Here is a 25,711-nt window from a genome sequence, read left to right as displayed (position 1 = left end):
GATTTATTGGTTTTATTTTCTTGCTTATAAACAAATAATCTTCTTTCCAACAACTACTTAGACATTATTAATAATTATTATTATTTCGTAATGTTTACTTTATTACAAAATAATACAGGTCATAAATAATCTTTAAAATAACAAAAAATATTGTTACTCTGAAAAAATGAAATGGTAATCAATAACGCGGACTACTGAATTGATTTAGATAGAATTTGATGCTGACGTAGATATTACATCATGCCCAGAAATGAAAGGTACTATTTCTGAAAGAAGTTATAAACCCTAATTCTTCTCAGTCAAAGTCAAGAGTGGAAGATATCACTAATACAGTAAAACTGATGCGAAACTTTGGATGTTAATTTGTATATTTTTTTGTTAGTTGTTACTTAATCACGTCAAGACTACATTACCAATTTTGATAAAATATAGCTAATTGCCTGGATTTACACATAGGATACTTTTTATCCGAACTGAACACTTCTGTGGGATAAAACAGGATTCACGATATAACCTAATTCCAAGCGGGCAAAGCCGCGGTCGGAATGATATTTTTTTAAATAGAAAAATTGTTTAAAAAAAACACAAAATATATTGACGCATGTATTTATTTTTTGCACTCTATTATAATTGTAATTATATTTCATCGCTTCATTCTTCAGATATTATTTACTATGTAGTTCCCTTTTTCAATGCTAGCAACCACGCACGCCTTTAGATTTTTTTAAATTTTTTATTTGAGGGTATTACGACCTGACAAGTATTTGCTTGCTTTGTACGATATTCATTCCTTTTTCGTGCGCCGCAACGTACGGACGTCTTAAATAAGTGCAAGTTTCGTCATGTTGAAGAGAAATTCGAAGGAGAAAATTTATTAGTATCGTATGAAGATTAGGAAGTTGAAGAAAAAACATCGTCGCATAAAACCTATAGATAATATCATCTTCGGAATCCGAAGACGATACAAGTAAGTACTTTGGAGTTTTAAAGTGTCTTTATTTCGTTCTGTAATACGACGTATGAAAGTTTCTTATAACTTACGAAATTGAAGCGTAGAAAAATATTCAAATATTTTTCGTTTATACCGGGAGGTTGTCCGAGATGGCATCACAAAGGTAATTTAATAGCTTATTACTTCTAGAAGTGAAATAATATTTACATATTACTCAATTTATGCCGGGAGGATGTCCGCGATGGCATCACAAAGGTTATGTAATTTTTTACTTTCGAGTACATACTTAAGTATCATTAATGTATTGATATACATATTTATACCGGGAGGATGTTCGAGATAGCATCACAAAGGTAATTTAATAGCTCATGATTTCTAGAAGTGAAATGATATTTACAAATTACTCCATTTATGCCGGGAGGATGTCCGCGATGGCATCACAAAGGTTATGTAATTTTTTACTTTCGAGTGCATACTTAAGTATCATTAATGTATTGATATATATACATGTTTATACCGGGAGGATGTTCGAGATAGCATCACGACGGTTAAAATCGAAAATTTTTTAATAGAATAAAAAATAAAAATAAAAGCCGGGAGGATATCCGCGATGATATCACAATGGTAATTTTATTGGAAAATTATTAATCTTTATTGGTATATAATTACTTATTTAATAATTACCAGATTACCAGGAGGCTATTCGAGATAATAGCACGATGGTTTGTTAGTTGAATATCAGCTTATGTAAAAAATAAAATAGCCCTAAATCATAATTTTATAAGTACCCTCGATAACAAACTTTTTGTTACCGGATCCAGATATCCCAGTAAATGATCCACCAACAAATTCTTTGCCGGGAATTATGAACAATACGACTGATCCAACTGCGCTTCAAGCGAATGAACCAGTAATGGTTGATATCACGGCTCCTCAATCGGAGCCTGTTGACTTAGAACCTGATATCTTAGCAGCATTGCTAATGATGAGATTCCAGAATATGGTGAAAAAATTCACGAAAGTCTCGCCAAAATATGGTTGTCGAGCCTTAAGAAAGGGTTGATAAAGGAATCAAGAGAAAGTTTTCTTAAAACTTATTAGATTCCCGAAAATTGCGTATTACTCCAGGCTCCTACATAAAATCCGGAGACTCAGGCTGCTACCCCTGAATCCGGTAAATTCCGGGATAAGAAAATGGCTAATTCACTGCAACAATTGGGGGCCGTTATAACAGCCGTTAATAAGGCTTAAACTTGCGTAGTAACGAAAATAAGATGGAGGCCATTAAGTTATATATTATGTCGCATACTCTCAGACCTCCATCATCGACAAACGGAAACAAGAAAAAAGTTTATTACGCCTTGCTTTGACAAAACTTTTTGCAAGTTGTCGATCATTCTGAAAGGGATAATACATTGTTTGGAGACAATTTATCTGATACAATAAAAGCTTCGAAGGTTATTACAAAACAGGGTCAACAAATAAAGAACATCCTCCACACCAAAACCTTCTAGTTCACATGCTCATACAGCATACACATCTCGCAGTAGTTTCCAGAAACTGGCACACACCTTCTCGCTTTCAGTCAAACAGGGGGGGGGCGAGGAGGTTACAAGAGACCAACCCCCTCTTCGCAGCCAAAGATGACCAGCTCGAGCAAATATTGTGCACCACAATAACAATAAAGAATTACGTTATTTTACGATTTCTGGCGTAAAATTACTAATAATACAACCATTCTTAAATGGGTTAAAGACGGTGTGGATTTACCATTTTCTAACGAAGTTTTTCAAAATTCAGTGCGTACTCAATTTTGGTCGGGGCAAGATAAAGTTGACATGTCTTTGGCAATAAATAACCTTATAGACTTGGGAGCTATTCATGTTTGTAACCCAATAAAGGGCAAATATATCTCAAATATATAATAATTAATTAATCTTAATAAATTTATATCAAAATGTCACTTTAAAATCGAAGATCGTAGGACGGCGTCGAAACTTATTCCCGAAAATGGTTTCAACGGCTACAATAGACCTTAAAGAAGCCATGAAGAAGCTTACCTTTTTAATGCCAATTGAGCCGGTATTTCGCAAATTTTTACGTTTTCATTTTATAAATAACAAAATTTATAAACATTTTATAAACAAGGTAATAGTGTGACTTAAGAGTTTAAAGCTATGCCCTATGGTCTTTCCATTGCGCTAAGAGTGTTCACTAAATTAATGATTTACCTCGACGATATTTTATGTATAGGTAAAAATTATACAGAATGCCTAAATAATTTTAACGAGACAATGAAACTATTGTCTTGTCTAGGCTTTGTAATCAAAATTAAAAAAAAAAAAAAAGCTTCATTGATTCCAAGTCAGAAATGTAAATTCCTTGGGTTTATATATATATACGATTCATGTATCCTACTTTCTTTGCCTGATGATCAAGGTAATAACATTGCACATTTAGTTAATAAATTTCCAAAATTACCTATTTGTACAATCCGAGAATTTTCACAACTAATAGGTGTATTGATAGCAGCTTGTCCTGCTATTAAATACGGCTTTATACTATGATGTTAGAACGGCAAAAATATTTATTTTTAAATCAACATAACAATAATTACGATTCCAAAGTTCAGTTATCAAGTTATATTCTGGGTGAATTAAACCGGTGGTCAACAACATATATATATAATAAAACAAATTTTATGAAATCTCCAAAATTTACATTAGAGATTTCTTAGGGTGACTTTTGAAATAATAATCGAGTACATGGTTCATGGAAAGAATGTGAAAAAATCTCATAAATTATTTAAAGTTAATGGCTGTCTTTTTTAACTTTAAAAACATTCGCAAATACCTATTCTAATTGTGCAATATTATTACGAATTGATAATAAAACTGCTGTTAGTAACATAAATAGAATGGGTGGCATACAATTTCCCCACCTTAACAAACTAACAAAGCAAATGTGGCAATGGTGCGAGCATCGAAACATATTATGGTGGTTCGCGTCTTATATTAATAGTAAAGATAACGTCGACACTGACAAAGAGTCAAGAAGAATTATAAATCCTGATATCGAATGGAGTTTATGTAATGAAACATATCAAAAAATTTGGAAGAGCATTAAGGTAAAGCAGATATTGATTTGTTCGCTTCTCGCACCAATGCTAAATGCAGAAAGTAAGTGTCGTGGCATCCCGAGTCCCGACCCATGCGTCATGTGTCGACGCATTCACCATAAATTGGAATAATATAATTTTTTACGCATTTCCCCATTTATTTTTATTTTTTGAGATGTTTACAAAAAATAGTTAATGATGAAGCGTGTGGGATACAAGTTTTTCCGTGGTGGCCTTCGCAGCCATGGGTTCCTCTCGTCAGAGAGCTATAATAGCATCAAACATTATATATTTGAAAATAGATACGAATCTAAAGAATTCTCATCCCAGTCACCTGTCGCGCCCACTGCACTCACATCTTACGCTGGCTGCAGCGAGGCTCTCCGCGAAGCCTTCCTACGGAGATACATCCCATCGGAAACTATCGAACTAATGTTGGCATTGCTTTCCAGTAATACTAAGAAGTAATATAACGTAACAAATCAATTATGGTGGCAGTTTTGTCTAAATTGGAATATTTCCAATTTTGAAAGTACAGTAGCGGCTGTTATATAATTTTTAACAGAAGAGTTTAACAAAGGGGCTTCGTGTGGTACTTTAAACTCACACGTCTGCCTATCTCTAATATTAGGAAATAATATCGGGTCAGATGAATGCCTAAATACAATTATTCTTGGGACCCACAATTAGTTTTGACTTTTGAACCATATCTCAAGCTGGTTCCCTAATAGAAACGTAAATTTGGTACAATTGAATAAAAAATTAACTAGTTATTTTATTAGCGCTGTGTACAGCACAGCGAGTGCAGACGTTATCTCTTATAAATATTAATAATATTTATTTCTCAGACAGTGGAGCTAAAATTTTCATTACAGACCTCTTAAAAACTTCGGCTTTAAGTAGAGACCAACCTTTTCTTATACTTCCATATTTCAAACAAAATATAAGTATTTTCCCACTACTGTACTGTCTGATTACATCTATGTCACAAACAATCAGTTGTTGGATCAAAAAATATGTGTTATCGGAAAGTGGTGTCAACATTTCAATATTTAGTTCACATAGCACAAGACACGATTCAACTTCCGCTGCTTGTGCTAGTGGTATATAATATACGTAAAACCTTTGCAAGGTTCTATAAACTTAATGTAATTAATGAGAACGAATTTGCATAATCGATTTAACAGAAATAGTATTAAATTATATGTTTGTTAATTTATAAAACAAAATTAATAATATTGATGTTTACGTTTTCGGTATTCTAAACTTGCACACAAAATGGTTCTTACAAAACTTTTATCTCTTAACATCTACATAGTAAATAATATCTGAAGAATGAAGCGATGAAATATAATATATGATCAAACGAACTTCAGAGTGAAGTTCGATCATTATTATATGAATCGCTTCATTCGAAGATATTAACACCCACCACACCCTAACCCAAAGTTTTGTAAGATAACAACAGGCTCTAAAAATAATGAATATCGTACAAAGCAAGCAAATACTTGTCAGGTCGTAATACCCTCAAATAAAAAATTTAAAAAAATCTAAAGGCGTGCGTGGTTGCTAGCATTGAAAAAGGGAACTACATAGTAAATAATATCTTCGAATGAAGCGATTCATATAATAATGATCGAACTTCACTCTGAAGTTCGTTTGATCATATATTATTCATTACAAATAATCAAAATAAAATAGCCAGAACAAAGTTAGGCCCTGGTAGGGTAGGTAGGCAGGTACAGCAATGTGAGACGAACACTGGCTTATTTAAACCAATAATAATGTATTATAAACATTAAATTAAGTTTACAACAAAAATACATAATATTAGCTAATGTGAAAACGAATCAACCAATCATCCCACAACAATGAAATGTGCACACAAATATTCATCCAAATCGGTTCATGTGATTAGGAGGAGTGACTGCAGCGCCATCTTCCGGGCCCAATTGTGTTTCCAGATCACCCAGGAACTCAATTTAATATTCTTACACAAAATTTTTCGAAATTAAAACTCACATTACTATGTAAATATGAATATAAACCTGTTTTAGTACTAAGCAATTTCCCGCACAGGTGTAGTAAGTATAAATGAAATAAATATCAACATCAAATTCTTTATACAACATACTTATCTACCACCTACTAAGAAATGTAATTCTTGAAATTTTTTCGTATTTTTTTTAAATATAATACTACTCCAATGAGCTCCTGTTCCGTATCACGTCCGCCATACTTCCACTAACTTCACCATGATTTTTTATTTCTTTGCACTTTGTTGCTTTTTGCTAAAAATGGAATCATGCGATAAAACCAGTAGAACGTTGATAACATACATTTTTGACTGAATAAAGGTACTTACAAAGGAGTGGGTTCACATTGTGAACAATCAGTGGGTTTATTTTCCTTCTGGATTCCGGATTTCTGAAAAGATTATCTATGCTATAAATGAAAAAAATCTTACACATTCGTTATGTACTTAAAACAGGGGTACATATCAAACATCGTCTATAATACAATTATCATCAAATTTAAAATAAAACCAACTTCTTCATTAATTTGTTCCAATTGTAAGCATTCTTTTTTCTCCAACCTTTATGTTTCTTCTTCTTATTTTCTTTATTGTCCCCATTTGTCTCATTTTGTCTTATCGTGTTGTCACCCTTTTTTACGATTGCGCGAGCGACACAAGTTCCCCGTGTGACGGCCGTAGCGGGAATGACTCGTGCAGCGATCGGGGTAGGAAGGTACAGGGCGGCTCTCGCTATATTGGCTGGTCGCGCGCTAATTTCAAGTATTTCTTGTTTATTTCAAAACCATCGCATATTTCAAAATTCTAAATCGGTAGACGTATAGGTTGTATATTTTATAGTTAATATCCAAAAAGTCGTAACTTTACGTTTGTTATTTTGAAGATGCCAGAGATTATAAAAAAATAACAATGAGAACTTTGTATTTTTTTTCTATCGAGAAAATATCATGGAATCATGTTTCTAAAACGGTAGACGTATTGTGTTACTATTGAACTTTCTTGTCAAGAATTTTCATCACGACAACTTTAATAATATAAAAATTACGAAGGTTTGAAAAGGGCCGTAAATGTTAGAAAAATTAATTCATCACCTTAACAGGAAATTCCCTGACAGTAAACTGACTGAATAAGAAACGATTCAAAACTTACCTGTCGCTGATCCAGAGTTATTTACAGAATTGCTCATTGTATTGTTCTGTTGCTTTTGCTTTGATCCAGTCTGAGGTTCGTCTAAGGATTTATTGGAACATGTTTGTAGCGACTTCACAAAGGGAGTCGGAGAGTTGGGCAAAGACAATGGACTATTAACCACTAGAGGTGAAGTAGGTGTTCCTAAGGCTGACGGTAGGGATAATTTAGATTCTGAAGATATAATATTTGCTTGAGAAGGCTCTGGGTCGGAGGTATCGGTGCATAAAACTGTAGGTAAGGATATATTTAGGTTGTCGTTCTGCGACGCGCCGTCTTCTTCATCTTTGGATGCGTCCGACATGTTTATCTGTAACAAGATATTATATTGCATAAATAAACTATGTATACTCAATCGCTATTATATGCACCACATATAATATATGTTATATGTACTACACTACAATACTTTCATAAAATATGCTAAATTAAAATAATTAAGATTTGCACTGTGCTTGCGCGCTAGAAAACCTTATCGTCATTCGCCATTAAAATATTTTTTCGTAGTGGAACTTTCAAAATTCTATATTTGTTAAGAAAATGTTTTTTATAAATCGCTATACAACTGAACTTTGACCATTGCCAATTTTTTTCACTCTATGTTACGTAATTCTTTTTTTTTGTGAACCTAATCACAACTTCGAAATTCCAATTAGTATAACAACTATATATTTTGTATATTTATATTTATGAGAGTTGTGACTGTGATACATGTTTGTTATCAGTCATCGTTTTGGAAAATATATATAACTGTATGCTAGATTTCGTTCCGTGTGATAACAATTAAGGAATTCATATCGTGTTCATAAATCATTATACTCGGCTGATAAGTCTTAGCCAGTGCTCGTTCCCACTTTTAATACAAAACCGTAATAAATCTGCATGCGGAATTAATTGAGGCAATGGATTCCATACATCCGATTAAATATAAAATATTAAATTGGCTGCGAGTTATTATAGCTGGTGTAGCCAGGTTTATTTTCAGTATATTTTCATATTGTCGCAAGAAGAAAATCCCTCCAATCCATTATGATATTCTGAAACAACCGGCGATTGAGGTGGCGCGAAAAATTCGGTGTAAAGAGGTAAATTATTTATTATCTTATATATTAAATTCTCGTGTCACAATGTTAGTCTGCATACTCCTCCGAAACGGGTGGACCGATTCTCATGAAATTTTCTGTGCATATCGGGTAAGTCTGAGAATCGGCCAACATCTATTTTTCATATGTACCACGGGCGAAGCCGGGGCGGACCGCTAGTCCCAATACATATAAATATAAAAATGACAATTTTAATTTTTGACTGTATAAAATAATAAACTGTGGAAAATAATGATGAGTTTATAAAATAGAAATGAACAGTGAATGAATTTCGGCATTCGTCCAACTTTTTTTATATTTTATCGTAGTCTATATACCCGTATTATACACCTATTTACGTACTTCCTCGAACTGTAGAGAGATAAGGATAATAATACAAACTTACAGTACATCCGCTATCTTATAGTATCATTGCAGATATCTCAATACGTGTTCTAAAAAAAGATTCCATAAATAAATTCTAATTAAAATGACAAGCCGGTAATTAATACCATACTCTCCATTTTTTCTAGATAACAAGCGTCGAGGTTTTAGAGGCATGTATAAAAAGAATAATCGATGTGAATTCAGCACTCAATTGCCTTATTGAAAATCGCTACGACGAGGCTTTAAAAGAAGCTAAAGAGGCCGATTCATACATAAGGAGTGGAATTAAGTCCGAGGAACAATTATTGAAAGAGAAGCCGTTTCTTGGCGTTCCTTTTACAACTAAAGACAGTATTTCTGTCAAAGGTATTACCATTTTATGTTAAGTACGTATAAAAAGAACGTTTTCATATTTTTTGTACCTAGAGATCAAAAAGAAATTACAAATAGGTCATAATGAATAAGAAATGGCATCATGTCTTTAATTTTAATAGGTAATACGTTACATCAACAGTTCTAAATTTCAGCGTGTACCTATAATAAATAAATATAGCCATTGCTCTGAAATCTAAAGGTCTCTTTTTGTTATAACAAGTTATTTACTAATTGTTACGGTATTGCTATAAATTATAAATAATTTTTACAAACAATGCGTAACTACCTCTAACACTAAATCAAGAATAACATTCATAGTTTTCACACAATTGTTAACCAATTAATGTTACGTATTTATGTAATATGACTACATAATAATAATGTAATAGTTATATTTGAAAGTTGTGTGTAGCTAGGGAAACGTGATTACATAATACATTCAAATGGTCTCATTAAAAAAAAATGATTTTACCGGTACCTAACTATATCTTACTAATCTAAAAGGATCGCCGATCGGTAATAAACATTCGTAGATCCTAAACTTTAGATTAAAAACCATAGTTTTTAAAAAAAGGAGTTTGTTTTAGATAGAATATAGGAATGATATACATATATATATATAAGTTATTTTGTTTCACTTTATGACACAGTGAATAACAAATGTTGTCCAATTTATTACGAAACGTGATATGTCTGCCAAGTGACTCAGCCATCGATTTTCGTATTAATCCTTTATGCTCTATAGTCCATAGTTACTAGCTTTTCGCAGGCGGCTTTGTTTGCTTATCGCACCGTTGCACGATAGCCGTTTCAGTTTTCACATACCTATAAATACCCCCTCTATTTCCCTCGCTTTTCGTTTAGTGCCCGTAAATAAAAACAGCCAATACATTTAAAAAAAAAAAAACTTATTTTAGTGCTAACATCCGATTACTTGTTAAATTGAAATAATAAAAAAAAAAAACAGATTTTTATCTAAGTAGGTACAATTTTTTGTACAATGCATACTACAATGTACCAGATAACAAGGAAGTTGAATAACCGATCAATGTATTGTAACATCAATAAGGATTGAAAATAGTACTTTGTGACATTTATCTCTGCTGTTATTTCCCATTTTTACATTTATTTACTATCAGTTGCAAATAGTATAGTTATTTAATTGCCGTGGATACGCAATAAATAAAGAGACTAGTTAGATAGACTCTAATATTTCATGAAGTATGTAATTTATTATATGGGTTCATATTCGGTAGGTACTACATATTTCATTTTAACCGAAATACGTATAATTTTCAGGCCTCCATAATACAGCTGGTATATATTCTGCAAGGCATAATATAGCAGACAACGATGCCAAAGTGATTAAATTACTCCGAGACAAAGGTGCCATTATTATTGGTATAACAAATGTGCCAGAATTGTGCTTATGGTATGTTTCACTGGTATTTTAATGTGTATTACAGTATTCACTTAACTGGAATTCAGATTTTTTTGGCAAGGAGATTTCTCATAGCAACTCTCACTGCCAGAAACAAGAAGTGAAACTGATGCCTCTGTATAACTACTCCCTATGCTAAATATTTTAACAACAATATATTCTTCCAGGTTTGAAAGTTACAATAAAATATATGGTAGATCAAATAATCCTTACGATACCACGAAAATAGTTGGTGGGTCATCAGGCGGAGAAGGAGCTTTGCAAGCGGCGGCTGGAAGTTGTTTTGGTATCGGTAAGTTAACACAATTGAAATGACAATGATGGATTAATAGGATGCCAAATTGAAGGAAGAGTCCCCATCGTTATATAAGGAATATACCTCAGTCAATTACATTACATTATAGAACTTCTGCAATAAAGCGAGCCTCTAAAATCATAGTAGGTAATGTCACTGGCCGATAACGCTGAAGTTAACGTGGTCGGGCTACCTTAACATTCAACTAATGTTCAAATATCTAATACATGATTTCTCTCCCGTCGTATTATCGCTATGAAGTTTGACACAGTATGTTGATGCGGGATGTACGAAGGTATTCTGATGGAACGTGAGTTCTCTTGGCTTCGCCAAGTCCTGACGCAATTCTCTTCTTTTTCTTCAGAATAGTGGATTAAAATTATTTACTACTAGCACAGACTAATAATAATATACTACGTATACAACTACTAGCTTTCCACCCGCGGCATCACCCGCGCTGCAAAGAAAAACCCGCATAGTTCCCGTTCCCGTGGGATAAAACCTATCCTATGTCCTTTCTCGGGTATCAAAATATCTCTATACCAAATTTCATGGAAATTGGTTTAGTAGTTAAGGCGTGATTGTGTAACAGACAGACAGACAGAGTTTCGCATTTATAATATTAGTATGGATTTTATTGGTAAAAATAACGAATATATGTGTTAGGGTGCACTCACACACATCAGTCACCGTCACGGCACGTCACCGGACAGGATTAAAAAAAAATATGTATCAATAGTTCTAGTATGACTCTGTTCCCACACGACAGTCGCCGGCACGAAATCTATCAGTGACGTCACCGGTCAGGCACGTCAAATAATCTTTCCATACATGTATCATACTTTTATCCCCACTCACCCGGTGCCGTCACGTCTCAGTTCAGTCAGCGTCGTGCTACCGTCAATAATTGCTACATGTTCTCTAGCGTGACACACGTCTAATCACTGACTAACCTGATGTATGTGTTCAATGATTCAGTCAAACCGGCGACGTGACTGACGGACAACATGACGGTGACTGGTGTTTGTGGATACGTACACAAACCGTCACCGATCAGTCATCGGTGACTTGACGGTGACTGATGTGTGTGAGTGCACCCTTAATATTTTAATACACAGTATAGCTTAGAGTATACTGTGTATATCCTATGTATATGTATTCTATAATCAATGGTATAGCTGTAGGTAAATGATTGATATTATCAACCTACAGATTATCTTGGATGCTTCATGCTTGCACAGTTGAACCTTTGTCAAGGTTTATCGTATTAAATTGCAAATTACTGCAGATATAGTCAACGACGATGATAAAAAATGTAATGAAATATTATTGTTAACTTAAACTATTTAAACAGTGACGGTTTATGCAAAATAATTTACTAAATAGATACCTACAGAACTTTTATAAATTGGTAAAGAATACATGATTTTAAATTATACAGTAAATAAAATACATAGTTTCGTTTCATCGTGCCCATGATTCTAATTATATTTTTTTACACTTTTCATTTCATATAGTAGATCTTGTGCAATCACTAGCATCAAATTTTATCATATTAGCAAGTACGTTCGTTATCATAAGTTTTTATAATTTTTCCAATTTGTAATGAATCACTTATTACGTAAAAAGATTACTTGATATAAATGTATAAAATGCTAAGTTTATTTTTTTTAATTTTTATAAAAAAACTTATAAGATAATTATATAAACAAAACTTCATTCATTTATTTCAGGTTCGGATATCGGAGGCTCAATTCGTATGCCAGCTTTTTTTAATGGAATTTTTGGTCATAAACCTACCAGGAAAATAGTTTCTAATGATGGGCAATTCCCCGAAGTAAATTCAGAGCAAGAGAATGCCTGTTTAGGTAACTGTTAAGAATTTAGTGTCAAAAGAATTGGTCATTGTATTATTAGCTTTAATGTTTTTGTAATATATATGCTTTTTGCAGCAATTGGACCAATGACGAGGCATGCTGTAGATTTAAAACCCCTCCTAAACATTATATCTGGAGAAAACGGTTACAAACTCAAGTTAGATCAACCTGTTGACATGCGAAAACTTAAAGTATACTACCAAACGAATAACCACGCTCCTCTAACAGATCCAGTCGACCATGAAATAGCATCAGCTTTAAAAAAAGTTATTAGATTCTTCGAAACAAAACACGAAGTTAAGGCGGCAAAGACAAATATAACGCTTTTACAAAAGTCCATACCTATTTGGTATGCGAGTACAGCGTCCGAGACAAAAATCAGTTCCTATATAATGGAAGACAGTGACGGCAGTAAGCAAGCGATTATAAAAGAAATCATCAAAAGTATATGTGGCCGTTCTGACAACACATTTGTCATTTTATGGACTGCGTTAGCTGATAATGTTGATCTAAAGAGTGATGCATATAGGGAAAACCGTATGCTTGCAGAAACATTAGAGAATATGTTCAAAGAGATGCTGGGAGAGGACGGCGTATTTATATTTCCAACACACCCTACAGCAGCACTATATCATAATGAACCGCTATTTAGGCCCCACAACTTCTCATATACTGCCATTATTAATAGCCTTGGTTTTCCTGCCACTGCTGTACCGTTAGGTTTGAACCGCAGTGGGCTTCCAATAGGAGTACAAGTGATTGCCAATCATAATAACGATAGGCTATGTTTAGCAGTCGCAGAAGAACTTGAAAAAGAATTTGGTGGTTGGGTTGAACCCCAAAGGAGAAAATAAAGTGAGCATATTGAATTCCAAACAGGATTTTCGATGACCTTTTACTATTGGTCTTCGAAACTTTTTTAGTGTCATCTATCAATAAAAGTAGGTAGTAGGTACTTAAAATGGAGAAATAATTTAAAAAATAAATGTGAATTTAACAAAACTTTAATAACTTCTTTTATTGATTTCTGTTGTCACTTACATTGATATAAAGGCCTCCGGTCAAATGTATCTTTGACCGGTAATGGCTGTTTTCATAAATTTGTCATCATTTCGTAAAGCCATTAATTGCCGTTTTTTTGTTTGCAACACACATACACAAAAGTCGTTTAAAGCGTGACGTAAATATTTTTTGAATAGAATCAATATTCATAAAAACTTGAAAGAAGTTGTCTTCAATTATGTACCTATAATAGAAGGTCGAGACTCGAGACTCGAGGCTGCTGACTCTCGGAGGCACGTAAAACACTCTCACTATTTTCTCATTATTCGAGTAATTTCAGGACAAACCAGTAATAGTTATTTAAGTATATTGTACCAGTTTTCGCTAAATTTAGAATATTAAGTACTTACTACTTTCGCAATCACTTTTCGTAATTTTTAAATTTACCACAAGAAACTTTAATTAGAAACACAGAACAAATAATGTTGAGTGATCGCAAAGTCCTGCATTAAAACGGTTTGTTATTTTATAATGCATCATTACAAGGAAAATAATTATTTGCAGTATAAAAATAGATGCCAGTGAATGACGTGTCTATGATGTAGTTTGTACAAGATGTAGCTAGCTAGCTATCTACTAGTTATTATTCTGTGACTTTACTTATTTTTTGAGAACGATACTTTTTTTAAACATTAAAAAAAATCTAATTCAGTATAATAAAATGAATAAAAAATATATTATACAAATGACGATGTTGTTACTATTAATGCGTCTCTTTCATATCCAATTATAAACGAGGAAAATATTGAATTCATCGTAGGAATGTTGAAATTCAAATCACTCCGCAAAGGTTAGGAATAGTTTTGATATTTTAATATTTAGCTTAAAGATTATTTAAAACAATTAAAATATATTTCAGTAAGTAACTAGAAAATGGAACTAGAAGAATTTATTATAAGTGAATCTTCTTAAAAAAGCATGCTAGTTCAGGTAGATAAGCTTACAAGTTACAGATGTCGTACATTTGCATTCGGGGGTAATTCACATAATATATTGCGTTACACAAAACACAGTTTTCTCCATTTATATGGTAAATGTGAATGAAGGAAACCTAATTATACAATATAGTAGAACACCAAAACTAAGATACACCTTCATCCTGAAATGTCTTATGCCTGAAGATCTTAATTTTACCTGAATGCATATTTTAAGTTTTGTTTTTGGACCATTGGTGAGGTCCAAAAATAAAACTCGTGGATTTCTAGACTTTTAATTTAATTTGAAATCTGCTTATGTGTTGAAATTGAGAAATTTACATATTCAACTGCTTAAGATTTATCAAAAAATCCTACAAATTGAATGTACCGAACGTATAGGTAATATATTGATAACAGATATGAGAAAATACATGCCTGAGTGAATGAACGTTCAGAATTTAACTCCACAGACACTCAATGGGATGACAATTCAGACAGTTCCTCATATTCTTCGATACTTAAGTACTTACTGGATAATATGACGCCATTTGCCCCGCATTCGCCGGCTCGAGGCGTGGGAGGGAGATAGACGTACAGTGACTAATACCATACATATATACAAAACAAGTTCAGTGTTGACTGTTGCCGCTGGAGTTCTGTATTCTGTAATAATTGAGTCGTAGCTACACGCAACGTGGAGCGGACGCGCGTAGCTCCACTTTTACAAGTTTTATCATCACGATATACCCGTTTATTCTGACCCTTGATTCACGATTGAAATAAGACTATACAGTGCTAAATATTCAGTGAAAATTCTTTAGTGTTGAGTGCGTGTTGCCGGTAATATGGAGCTAGATAAACAAACACCCATGAAACTTAAAGTGCTTCATGTTTTAAGAAGATTTATAGCTAGGATAGCTCGAATTTTCTTCAGTTTGTATTATTACAATGATAGCAAGAAAATCCCACCGATAAAAAGTGATATTCTGAAAGAGCCGGCTATTGAAGTGGCCAGAAAAATTAGAAATAAAGAGGTAGATTTGACAATATTTATTTATTTTTTAACTTCTAAGATAATGATAAGACAATGTTTATACCGTATTAAATTAGATTTCCGAAACTGTGAGTTCATTTATTATGGCGTAAACTCTTAAGGAACTCGTGGGTAATTTCCCCTGATCAGAAATCTTCTTATATATAAAAATGAATCGCAAAATGTGTTGGTAAGCGCATAACTCGAGAACGGCTGAACCTATTTCGATAATTCTTTTTTATTATATACCTTGAAGTACGAGGATGGTTCTTACGTAGAGAAAACGTAAATATGTACCACGGGCGAAGCCGGGGCGGACTGCTAGTTATTTATAAATTTTCAGAATCTTCAGTGTGAAGATTAAAAAAGATCACTATGAAAATAAACTCAAACTGTCATTTGCAATTTATACACTCACTGCATAATTAAAGATATGTATACCGAGATAAGTTATCAGACGAAGCTACGAAAATCAATGAAGGTCTTTTGATATGTTGATAACTTTAGTTGGATACTATATTTTATTGATTATTAATTTTTAATAATATCGAGATGATTAGGAGATAATAGGTAAAGATTGCACAAAGAGAAAGAGTAGCATGATGCCTTGTATATTTTTTTATTTACTTTCTTTGGAATAATCAACTTTGGTCATAATTGCGATTAATTTATTATTTTACGTCATACTTTACGTGATAACATTATGTATAATCAACACAGTTATTATAAAACGGAGTATTTTCATAGATGACTTATATTAGCAGTCGACACATAACAGGAAAATAAAAATTGTCTCATCTATGTGATCGGTTTTCATCTTTGCAACTCTATCACACTGCATAAAAGTAATTTAAATTTGAACGATGAAATGATGAACGAATAGAAAAATATCCAAAGCTATAAAACTAAAAATTAAATTCGATGAATACAATTTTAGAAGAACAACCCTGTGTATACAAATTACGTTATCCCTTTGATCCTCAATTAATTTCCCGAAAAATTTAGAATCGTTAGGTAGGTAGTTCATCACAAGATAGATGACTATAAAAATCCCTAAAAATATGAAACATTTTCTATTTTAATATCTGATGAAATTTTAATTACTTATAAATCATTCAAATATTTTGGAAAATCCAAGAGTGCACGACTCATAATGCTCATTCCTTCGACGAAAAGAGAAGAATATAATTTTAGTTTTTCGTAATTTAAACGATGTTGAATGATATCATCATTTTCAATACCAATCTCCGCATAGTATATCTAAAGCTAATAAAAAATAATACGATTAAATTTTACACAAGCTATCGTGTCTCAACCGAAAAAAGGTGTTGATCGACGGGAATTTTCTTTTCTCTATTTCAACATTTCATTCCGGTTTAATTATCTTGAATCCATTTTTTACCAGTGACAGTATTAATTTCAATTAAATTATCTATAAAATGACGTGCAGATTTAGTATTTTACGTGGGTAATCCACTAATCGTGTAATAAATTAAATTTTTTCGGAACCAAGGCACAACAAATTTTTCGATCGTAGAGCACTCTCTAATGCTTGGCATTATGAGTCGTGCAATAATTACTAATTCTATACTTTTTGAATTATTGAAATGATGTTATGTGTAGCGTTTATATGGCAAATAATCAAATATCAAATAAACTTTTTACAGAAAAGTAAATAATAAAAACGTGCAAGATATCTAGGTGAAACAAATAAACACGTTTTGTTTAGTTTATGTCTTCAAGTGTCTGCCTATAAAACATCCCAAAATACAATCGTTGCGAATCTTTTAGAGCTGGAATACCTACTTGCTATGTTTTATGTAAATCATGTGTTTATACAAATTTGCATGACTTACATATCTTTTAATATATTGCGGAGATTAATATTATTTATTTAGTTAGTATATACGAAGTAGGTGGTAGCAATTCTGGTGAGGTTAAAATTTGCAATATTGTTATAACAATTCCATATCCCTACGAAGTTTGCTTTATCAGTATGTGTCATGGATAGATAATATTTATTTATTGCCTGGAATATTTGAATCACACTCCGTTTCAATATCTAATTTCAGACACTTCATTTTCAATATCAACTACGTTTGTTTTCCCCAAATAATAATTTTACATCATTACATTCAATGAGAACAAAAAGACAGACTACCTGTCTCTATCGTTTAATCAAAATTTAACAGTAAATGACTTTCCACTTGCTTCCAACACGGTTCCAAGAGCAACCAATAGTCACACAGGTTATTGGCCACTGAAGAGTCGCCGCGGGCACGATGCACTTACTATTTAGATGCATACAATGATACAACTATTATTGTATTACGATAGAACTGTTAATCGTTTCCAAAACTAATTCTAAAAAATGTTCTGATCTGTTATTCTTTCGTTCCAATTTCACGAAATTGTTTATCGTGGTGTTTTTTATTGCACATCAGGGTCTTCTTGTAGAGCTCTGATTTAATCCCGAGCTATGATTTCATATATAAATCAAACGGTAAAGCCGTAAAACTGCAATAAACACTAAAATTATAGTACTAGAACGAACAATAGGTAACAGTGAGCAGTGAAATAAGTTTTTGAGCAGTACCAAGCGTACGTAAATATTTTAGGTGCGTCATATTTCAATAAAACATTAATTACGGAAACTTCCATGTTCTCTATGGGAATGTCAACTGTAAAAATATAGTATGTCAACTACCAATTAGTTAATCTAAACCGGCCCTTTTGAAAGATAAAGCGTCCAGTTGGTTGCTGGTACTTCCCAACTGTAGCAACATTCTTATCCACTAAAATTGAATATCTTTGTAGTTTCGATTAGGAATGTTAATTGAAGTTTCAAGTTATAGTAATGATTAACAAATAACAATTGACATACATTTACAGATTTTTTAAATTAGGATCCTGCCTATAGTTTTTGTTTAAAGTATAAGCTATAGGTACAAATGCAAAAAGATCACATAAAATAACTATAATACCTTAAGATCAAGTCATCTTACTGCTTTGTATTATTTTCCTAATTATCTATTGAATATTTTCAGATAACAAGTGTGGAAGTACTGGAAGAATGCGTCAAAAGAATAAACGATATCAATTCACCGATGAATTGTTTCATAGAAAATCGATTTGAGTTAGCGTATAGAGAGGCTCGGGAGGCCGATGCACTCATACAGAGTGGAACTAAATCCGCTGACGAATTGCTCAAAGAGAAGCCCTTCCTCGGCGTCCCTTTTACTTGTAAAGACAGTATCGGTGTAAAAGGTAAGAGTACGATTATCAGCTTAAAGTATCAACGCCAACAAAAATTTTCTTTTCATTTGTTGCATGTATACTGATTACTGTATACATGACATACTATGTATTGTTATGTTAATAAAATATAATAACGTCTCTTTTTTTCGTTTTTAATTGCTTGTTTGTTTTGTTTACATAAAACCACTTTTTTATGAATGATAATATCATGAGATTTTTAATACAATAATGTTATAGTATATAATGTATGAGTATGTATACTATGTTTTGACTCATATCCAATGTTTAAATATAAATTCACAAATATATGACTTGCAACTTAGACCTTTGAACCTCAGGATATCATCTCAACTCAAGAAGAAATGTTCTGAACAAATTACTAAGTAAAAATAAGAAGTATAAACTAAGAAACACACGATGATTGATGATACGATCCAAAACCTAATCTTACGATTATAAAAAAAAAACATTTTTTTTTGTTTTTTTAAATGAGTCGCTATATATGCATAATATATTATAGAAACATGTTATGTAAATAACCAGTAGTTCGTCTAGAATCATTCAGCTATGACACGAAAAGTGTAACTTGTACTGGCATTTTTATTTTGTGCTATTGGTTTGTAGAACTCATGTTTACTGTTTTTTAACAACACGCACATATGCTATAGCACCAATTGTTTTTAAAATCGACCTTTTACTCGTTACGCTACGATGACTAGTTTCTTATTTTGTTTATATGTAATTTCTTTATCTGAATCATCTTTTAAATACTCTGAGTATCTGTTTATATTATAATTAAAAACAACATGTTTTGAACATATTCTCTCTGACTTTCTGTCTCCGGCAAATATCCAAAGCGGTTGCACCGTTTTATAAGCAGCTTTCATTGCGCTATATACTTATATTCAATATTTATATATCTACATAAAACCACAGAAGAGGTAATAGTACAGATAAAACCTATTTATTATCGAATAAACATTTCTCAATATTAGAAATTCATTGCGCTATTAAAACTTTCAGGTCTTCACCAAACTGCTGGTGTCGTGTCCCGGAGAGATTACATAGCCGAAGAGGACGCCGAAGTCATTAAACTATTACGTAATAAAGGAGCCATAATAATTGGTACCTCGAACGTACCTGAAGTGTGCATGTGGTAAGGAATATACATACTTTACCATGGTATCTAAACATTAATCCACTGAAAACGTGAAGCTATAGCTTATAAAATAAGGCCCGGATCGATCTTGATGGGAGGGTATCATGCAACTTTTAATTGCATGATATTATTAAAAGATAACTACACCCTCGTTGACTAGTATCATGACAAATATGTATATCAATTTTATGCTGAAAGTCAGGATAACGTACTTGTCGAGAATGTGGGAAAATCAGCTGAATGCAGTCGGCATGGGGATAAAGGCTATTTTAAACTATAAACAGATGGTTTATTTCTAGCTTTACGGTCACTATGGCGATAAATATTCATTAAGCATACATTCAGGGTCAAGATAAGTACGTATAAATACACATAATGCAGTATTTATAGTCATCTATCAACGTGCATCGTTGTTTAATCTCCAATGCAGATTTTATTAATTACATATTATAATAAAAGGTGGCTTTTTGCCCGAGAGTACAACTTTCTATGCTGTCCGACGTTCGTAATCCGTTTCTAGTGTAGTTACTTTCATTTTCATTTTTATTTGAGTGCAGACCATTTCTAGGCAAGAATCTCTCGAATAAAATGACCACCCAGTTAGCGTGATAGAATTATTATTAGTTTTTGTGATAGAAATATTGTGCCAAAGGTTAAGTTTTATTTTCCTTTTCGAATACTGTGTGGGTTATCGCTTGTATTTTTTCATAGTCTGGTACAATAAATTATGTAGTACCGAAAACATTTATGGCTATTTTAGTTATCTAGTGTAGTCTGTAAAGTATTAGTTCTGCTCTAGTTGACGTTATGTTAGATCTCTTTGAATTATAAATTTTATTAATACGCAGTATTATTCCAGGTGGGAAACACACAATCACATATATGGAAGAACCAATAATCCTTATGACACTACAAGGATTGTCGGTGGATCCTCAGGGGGTGAGGGAGCCATGCAAGGCGCTGGTGGCAGTATTTTTGGTATAGGTGAGTAAAATTTTATAAGAAAGTACTTAAGTATAGATGTTTTTACTCTTTACAAAATCCACTGATCGGATGTGTATACTTAAGGAACTTTTACACACGTAAATTGCGAGTGAAGCCGCGCGTGTGACACGGGCTCAATAAGCTTGTTTTAAATAGAAATATAATAAAATCTTAATTGTGTAGTTGTACACGCATAAGATAAAACCTATTAGGCCCGTAGCACACCTCCGCTGCAGAACTGTAACAGCGGAACCGCAGTAGTTTCGCTCTGTCTTGTCCCGTGTACGAGAAGCGGAACAGTAGCGAAACTGCCTGTTCTAACACATACATCTAACTATTTTTTATCTCTTTCTTCGCGCGGTTTCGCCGATCTCTTCTAAAGCCAGCCACACTACCGCGCTCACGCCGCTATTTGTTTGCGGTGCCGCAATGTTTTCGCGCGTGTTTGTCAAAACCGGCAAAAATAAAACGCGGAACTACATTGTTTTTGTAAAAGAGTATGTAAATCATCAAAACTCTGAGGGATCATTCTAAAAATACATATGTATATGTATAGAAACGATCTTCATGGGACTCGAGTTCATTACATAGTAGGTTTTCTCCTGATTTCTTTCTTTTTTTTATTAATCTCATGCACCCAAATTCTACGAGTTTTATGTCTTTTCAAAGTTAAAGTCCACAATAATATTTCTTCTTCCTCTGACTCCGATAACGACGACATTTCGCTTTGATCGTTGCTTCCGGACTGACTCGCATGAGGTTTCGCCGATGCCGGTTCCGCTACTCAAACTACACTTGATCACAGCGGAATTCATCTAGCGGTTCCGCGGTCATGGTTTCGCAGCGGAGGTGTGCTACGGGCGTTACTCTTGTTATTCTATCTTGTATAAACTCGTTTCATGACTGATACCTCCATTTGAACAATTTGCCATAACAGGTTTAATTAAGTGCACTCGGACATTTGAAAATTAAATATCACAATTCGTCTGAGTATACATCACCAATTATTTTATTTACTTCAAGGACGTTATTATAGAAATAATATTATTATCACGAGCCGTGCAGTGCACCGAGACTCGGCTAAAACTTATAAGTAGGTATCTAGTATAATACTTAGTACATATAAATTATTGATTTTCTAATATAAAATGGTATAAAGACGTATCTTAAATATAAAAAAAATATAATATGTAGTATGTATTTAGCACGTAGGTTGTGTATATTAGGTATTGAGTACGTTTTTTTTCTTACATATAACTGTAATGAGTATGCAATTAATGGGTAGAAATTTTGCAAATTTTGCACAATGCTTGGTAAAAAAATTGTTCAACCTTCCTTCTAGGTAAGACATTCAAACTTTCTCTTCCTCTACTTTATTATGCGTACAAAATGTACTTCAAACTTCGCCTTGGCCTACCTATTTAATACATATTACAAGTTACAACCTACAATTTTTATTACTTAATACAATATACAAACAATTATACAAACCAAGGCTACTAATACCTTTATGTAAAAACTAGCGGTCCGCCCCGGCTTCGCCCGTGGTACATATGAAAAATAGATGTTGGCCGATTCTCAGACTTACCCGATATGCACAGAAAATTTCATGAGAATCGGTCCACCCGTTTCGGAGGAGTATGCAGACTAACATTGTGACACGAGAATTTTATACAGGGTGTCCCACTATTGGTATACTAAGCGTGAAGGGACTTGTAGTTTTGCATACACTGATCACGTAAAAAATACTTAAACAACAAAATGACATAAAAAAATGTTTGCTAATTTTTTCCTGAAAATCCATGTTTTCTTCTCTAGCTTCGCGCAGCCGGCATATACCGCTTCGCTAATGTGAGCATTTTGTCTATGAAAACGTAATCTTAAACGATAAGTCACGTGCTGGTATCAAAGTTGGGCGGGTAGCTTGTTAGGGATGTACACATAGAGTTTTAAGAATTCATCTATTTGAAAAAAAACTGCGTCTGGAATTTTATAAGTATTTTTTACGTAATCAGCGTATGCAAAACTATAAGCTCCTTTGAGCTTAGTATACCAACAGTGGGACACCCTGTATATGTAAAAATATTCAGATTTAATTCCTCTCTGTCAATTAATTAATTATTTAAATTAGACACAATCATTTGTAGGTACATATATTATATATTTTTTTTAGTTAAACGATTTAGGTAGGTAGGTATATATAAGTTATTAGAAATTAGATATGTATGGTTATCTTTGTTTATTAATAGAATGTGAAAAAATTCCTCCCATACACTATAGTTACATAGGTATTAATAAAAATCATGAAAGTTAAAGCTGTAGGTAATCACTTTACAGTAATAGTTTTATCTCACTTGTTTAAAGCATTCCTACATCACCCCCGGTTCACTTCAGATTCATACCGACGACATACCTAATTGATTCTCAAATCTATCTGAATGAATTTGTTTGTTGCTAAGCGTAAAACTCAACCAATTCGGAATTCTTTTTTTACGTTTTTGTTACGACTCACGGAAGGTTCCTATGGAGAGAAAAAACGTAAAACGTGCCGGGACAGCTAGAATAATTATAAAAATGCGTGAAGTGTATTGAATACTCATAATAATTTGTTTTTCTTGCAGGTTCGGACATAGGAGGATCAATCCGCATGCCAGCTTTCTTTAATGGAATATTTGGACACAAGCCTTCACGTAACATAGTTTCTAACCATGGGCAATACCCAACACCGAACACCCAATATATAAATTCATTTTTGGGTAAGTTTTCAGACTGTAGATTTAATAAAGAAGAATTACATAAATATTACTATGATATAGTTACCGTACAAATGATTTGCGATCTTGATAAGTAATTTTCCTTGTTTTGCCTTCAAAGCGGGACCTTGCTTCCTAATGGCAGTAACATATTGTTTGAAGTTCCGCACTCTATTTGCACTTTAGTTGTATTGAAATAAATATAAGAAATTGTATCTACTGGGACTTTTTGTTATTTATTTTTTTAGAGCCATACTACCAGTACTTTTTAATTTATTGATTACAATTTCCTTACGTTATGTGTAATAACGGGAAATAAACAAAGGACACGTAACATTCTATAATCTCACAGATATGACATTGAAATTACGTGTGACTTCCATGTTTTTCACTTTTTAAGTAGGTACCTACCTACATATTAGAAACTTATAATAATTATAAACTAAACCTCTAATTATTACAGGTGTTGGTCCAATGACGAGACACGCAGTTGATATGAAACCGATATTAGAGATTATATCCGGTGAGAACAGTAAAAAACTGAACCTTAATGAACCTGTTGATGTTGGGAAACTAAAGGTTTTCTACCAAATAAACAACAATGCTCCACTCACAGACCCTGTTGACCCAGATATTGAAACTGCCATGTTAAAAGTCGTAGAATATTTGAACGTAAAGCACAAAATAGTGGCAGAAGAGAAAAAAATATCACTGCTGAGAAAATCTTTACCAATCTGGTTTACAAATATGAAGAGTACCAAATTATTCGGCACCTTCCTCATGAAAGATTGTAGCATTGTGTCCATCATAAAGGAGATATTTAAAAACATCATTGGCTGCTCGGAAAATACGTTGATCGCATTATTTACTTCGCTCCTTGATTATGGAGGAATAAAATACGAAGACGAAAAGTACAAAGCGTATGTTAAACTTCGACAAGAGTTGGAAAATATATTTAAAGACATGTTGGGTGATGACGGAGTATTTTTGTACCCGACACATCCGACCCCAGCGTTGTATCACAACGAACCAGTGTTGCGATCTATGAATTTCGGGTATACTGCGATAATAAATTGTCTTGGGTTCCCCGCTACTACTATTCCATTAGGACTCAGCCGAGAAGGCCTTCCCGTTGGTATCCAAGTAATTGCAAATCATAACAATGACAGATTATGTCTCGCTTTCGCTGAGGAACTAGACAAAGCTTTCGGAGGTTGGATAGAGCCACAGAATAGTTCAAAATAGACACTTATTTAAAATCAGTATTATAGGATTAACTTAATACATTTATATGAGAAAGGCTTTTAAATAAAAAAGCAGATTAAGTAGCACATGCTACACCACATGTTTTGTATTTTATTACAAAATATTTACTGAACAATTGAAAAGTATGTGCCTAGAATACGCCATTAAATGGAAGAAGAATCGTCAAAGTTTAATAAAGAATAATTACTCAAAAACAAGTTGGAAATTATAAATTCTAAAATAATAAATAATTTGTAAATGTTTGAAAAAAGTATATTTTAATAAGCATTTAATGAGATTTAACGAGATTAATATGCTTTTGCACTAAAATTTGAAATTGTTCTATGAATTAATATTATATGGATTATTGTCACAAATAAAAAAGCAATTATAATAATTATCTTTTCTTTATCTTAACCCATTGACCACCGAGCGGCCCGATCGGGCCGAGACACAATAGATTTTCTATTGTGTCTGTGATCCGAGGACTGACGGATTAATCTGGTCCTGGAAAAACTATCCAAAACAACTTATTTTAATCAAATACCGC

General features: G+C 33.0%; 3 protein-coding genes across 3 annotated transcripts in view; 2 read left to right on the top strand and 1 right to left on the bottom strand.

Annotated features, from left to right (window-relative positions):
- The window catches only part of LOC149481074 (cytochrome b5 reductase 4), a 66,089-nt gene that overhangs the window by 38,907 nt on the left and 1,471 nt on the right, over positions 1-25,711 (bottom strand). Inside the window, exon 2 of the mRNA XM_089705848.1 lies at positions 7,255-7,603. Coding sequence (XP_089561974.1) covers positions 7,255-7,597 — 343 coding nt within the window. The 5' untranslated portion in view covers positions 7,598-7,603. The remainder of the gene's footprint in view (positions 1-7,254; positions 7,604-25,711) is intronic.
- Positions 8,196-13,716, top strand: LOC149481076 (fatty-acid amide hydrolase 2-B-like). Its single transcript, XM_089705954.1, has 6 exons — positions 8,196-8,378; positions 8,909-9,128; positions 10,437-10,569; positions 10,746-10,870; positions 12,607-12,741; positions 12,826-13,716. Exons 1-6 carry the CDS (start codon positions 8,196-8,198, stop codon positions 13,602-13,604), a joined length of 1,575 nt encoding a protein of 524 aa, XP_089562080.1. The 3' UTR covers positions 13,605-13,716.
- On the top strand, positions 15,349-25,387 carry LOC149481075 (fatty-acid amide hydrolase 2-A-like). The gene is made up of 6 exons (XM_089705850.1): positions 15,349-15,763; positions 18,810-19,029; positions 20,044-20,176; positions 21,039-21,163; positions 23,785-23,919; positions 24,380-25,387. The coding sequence occupies exons 1-6, from the start codon at positions 15,575-15,577 to the stop codon at positions 25,159-25,161; spliced, it is 1,584 nt and encodes a 527-aa protein (XP_089561976.1). The 5' UTR covers positions 15,349-15,574; the 3' UTR covers positions 25,162-25,387.

This window comes from Colias philodice, chromosome 17, assembly GCF_061535455.1.
Source record: "Colias philodice isolate Cphi_HAF_F1 chromosome 17, ilColPhil1 Martin Lab GWU primary, whole genome shotgun sequence".
NCBI lineage: Eukaryota > Metazoa > Arthropoda > Insecta > Lepidoptera > Pieridae > Colias > Colias philodice.
This window is presented reverse-complemented; position numbering and strand designations above follow the sequence as displayed.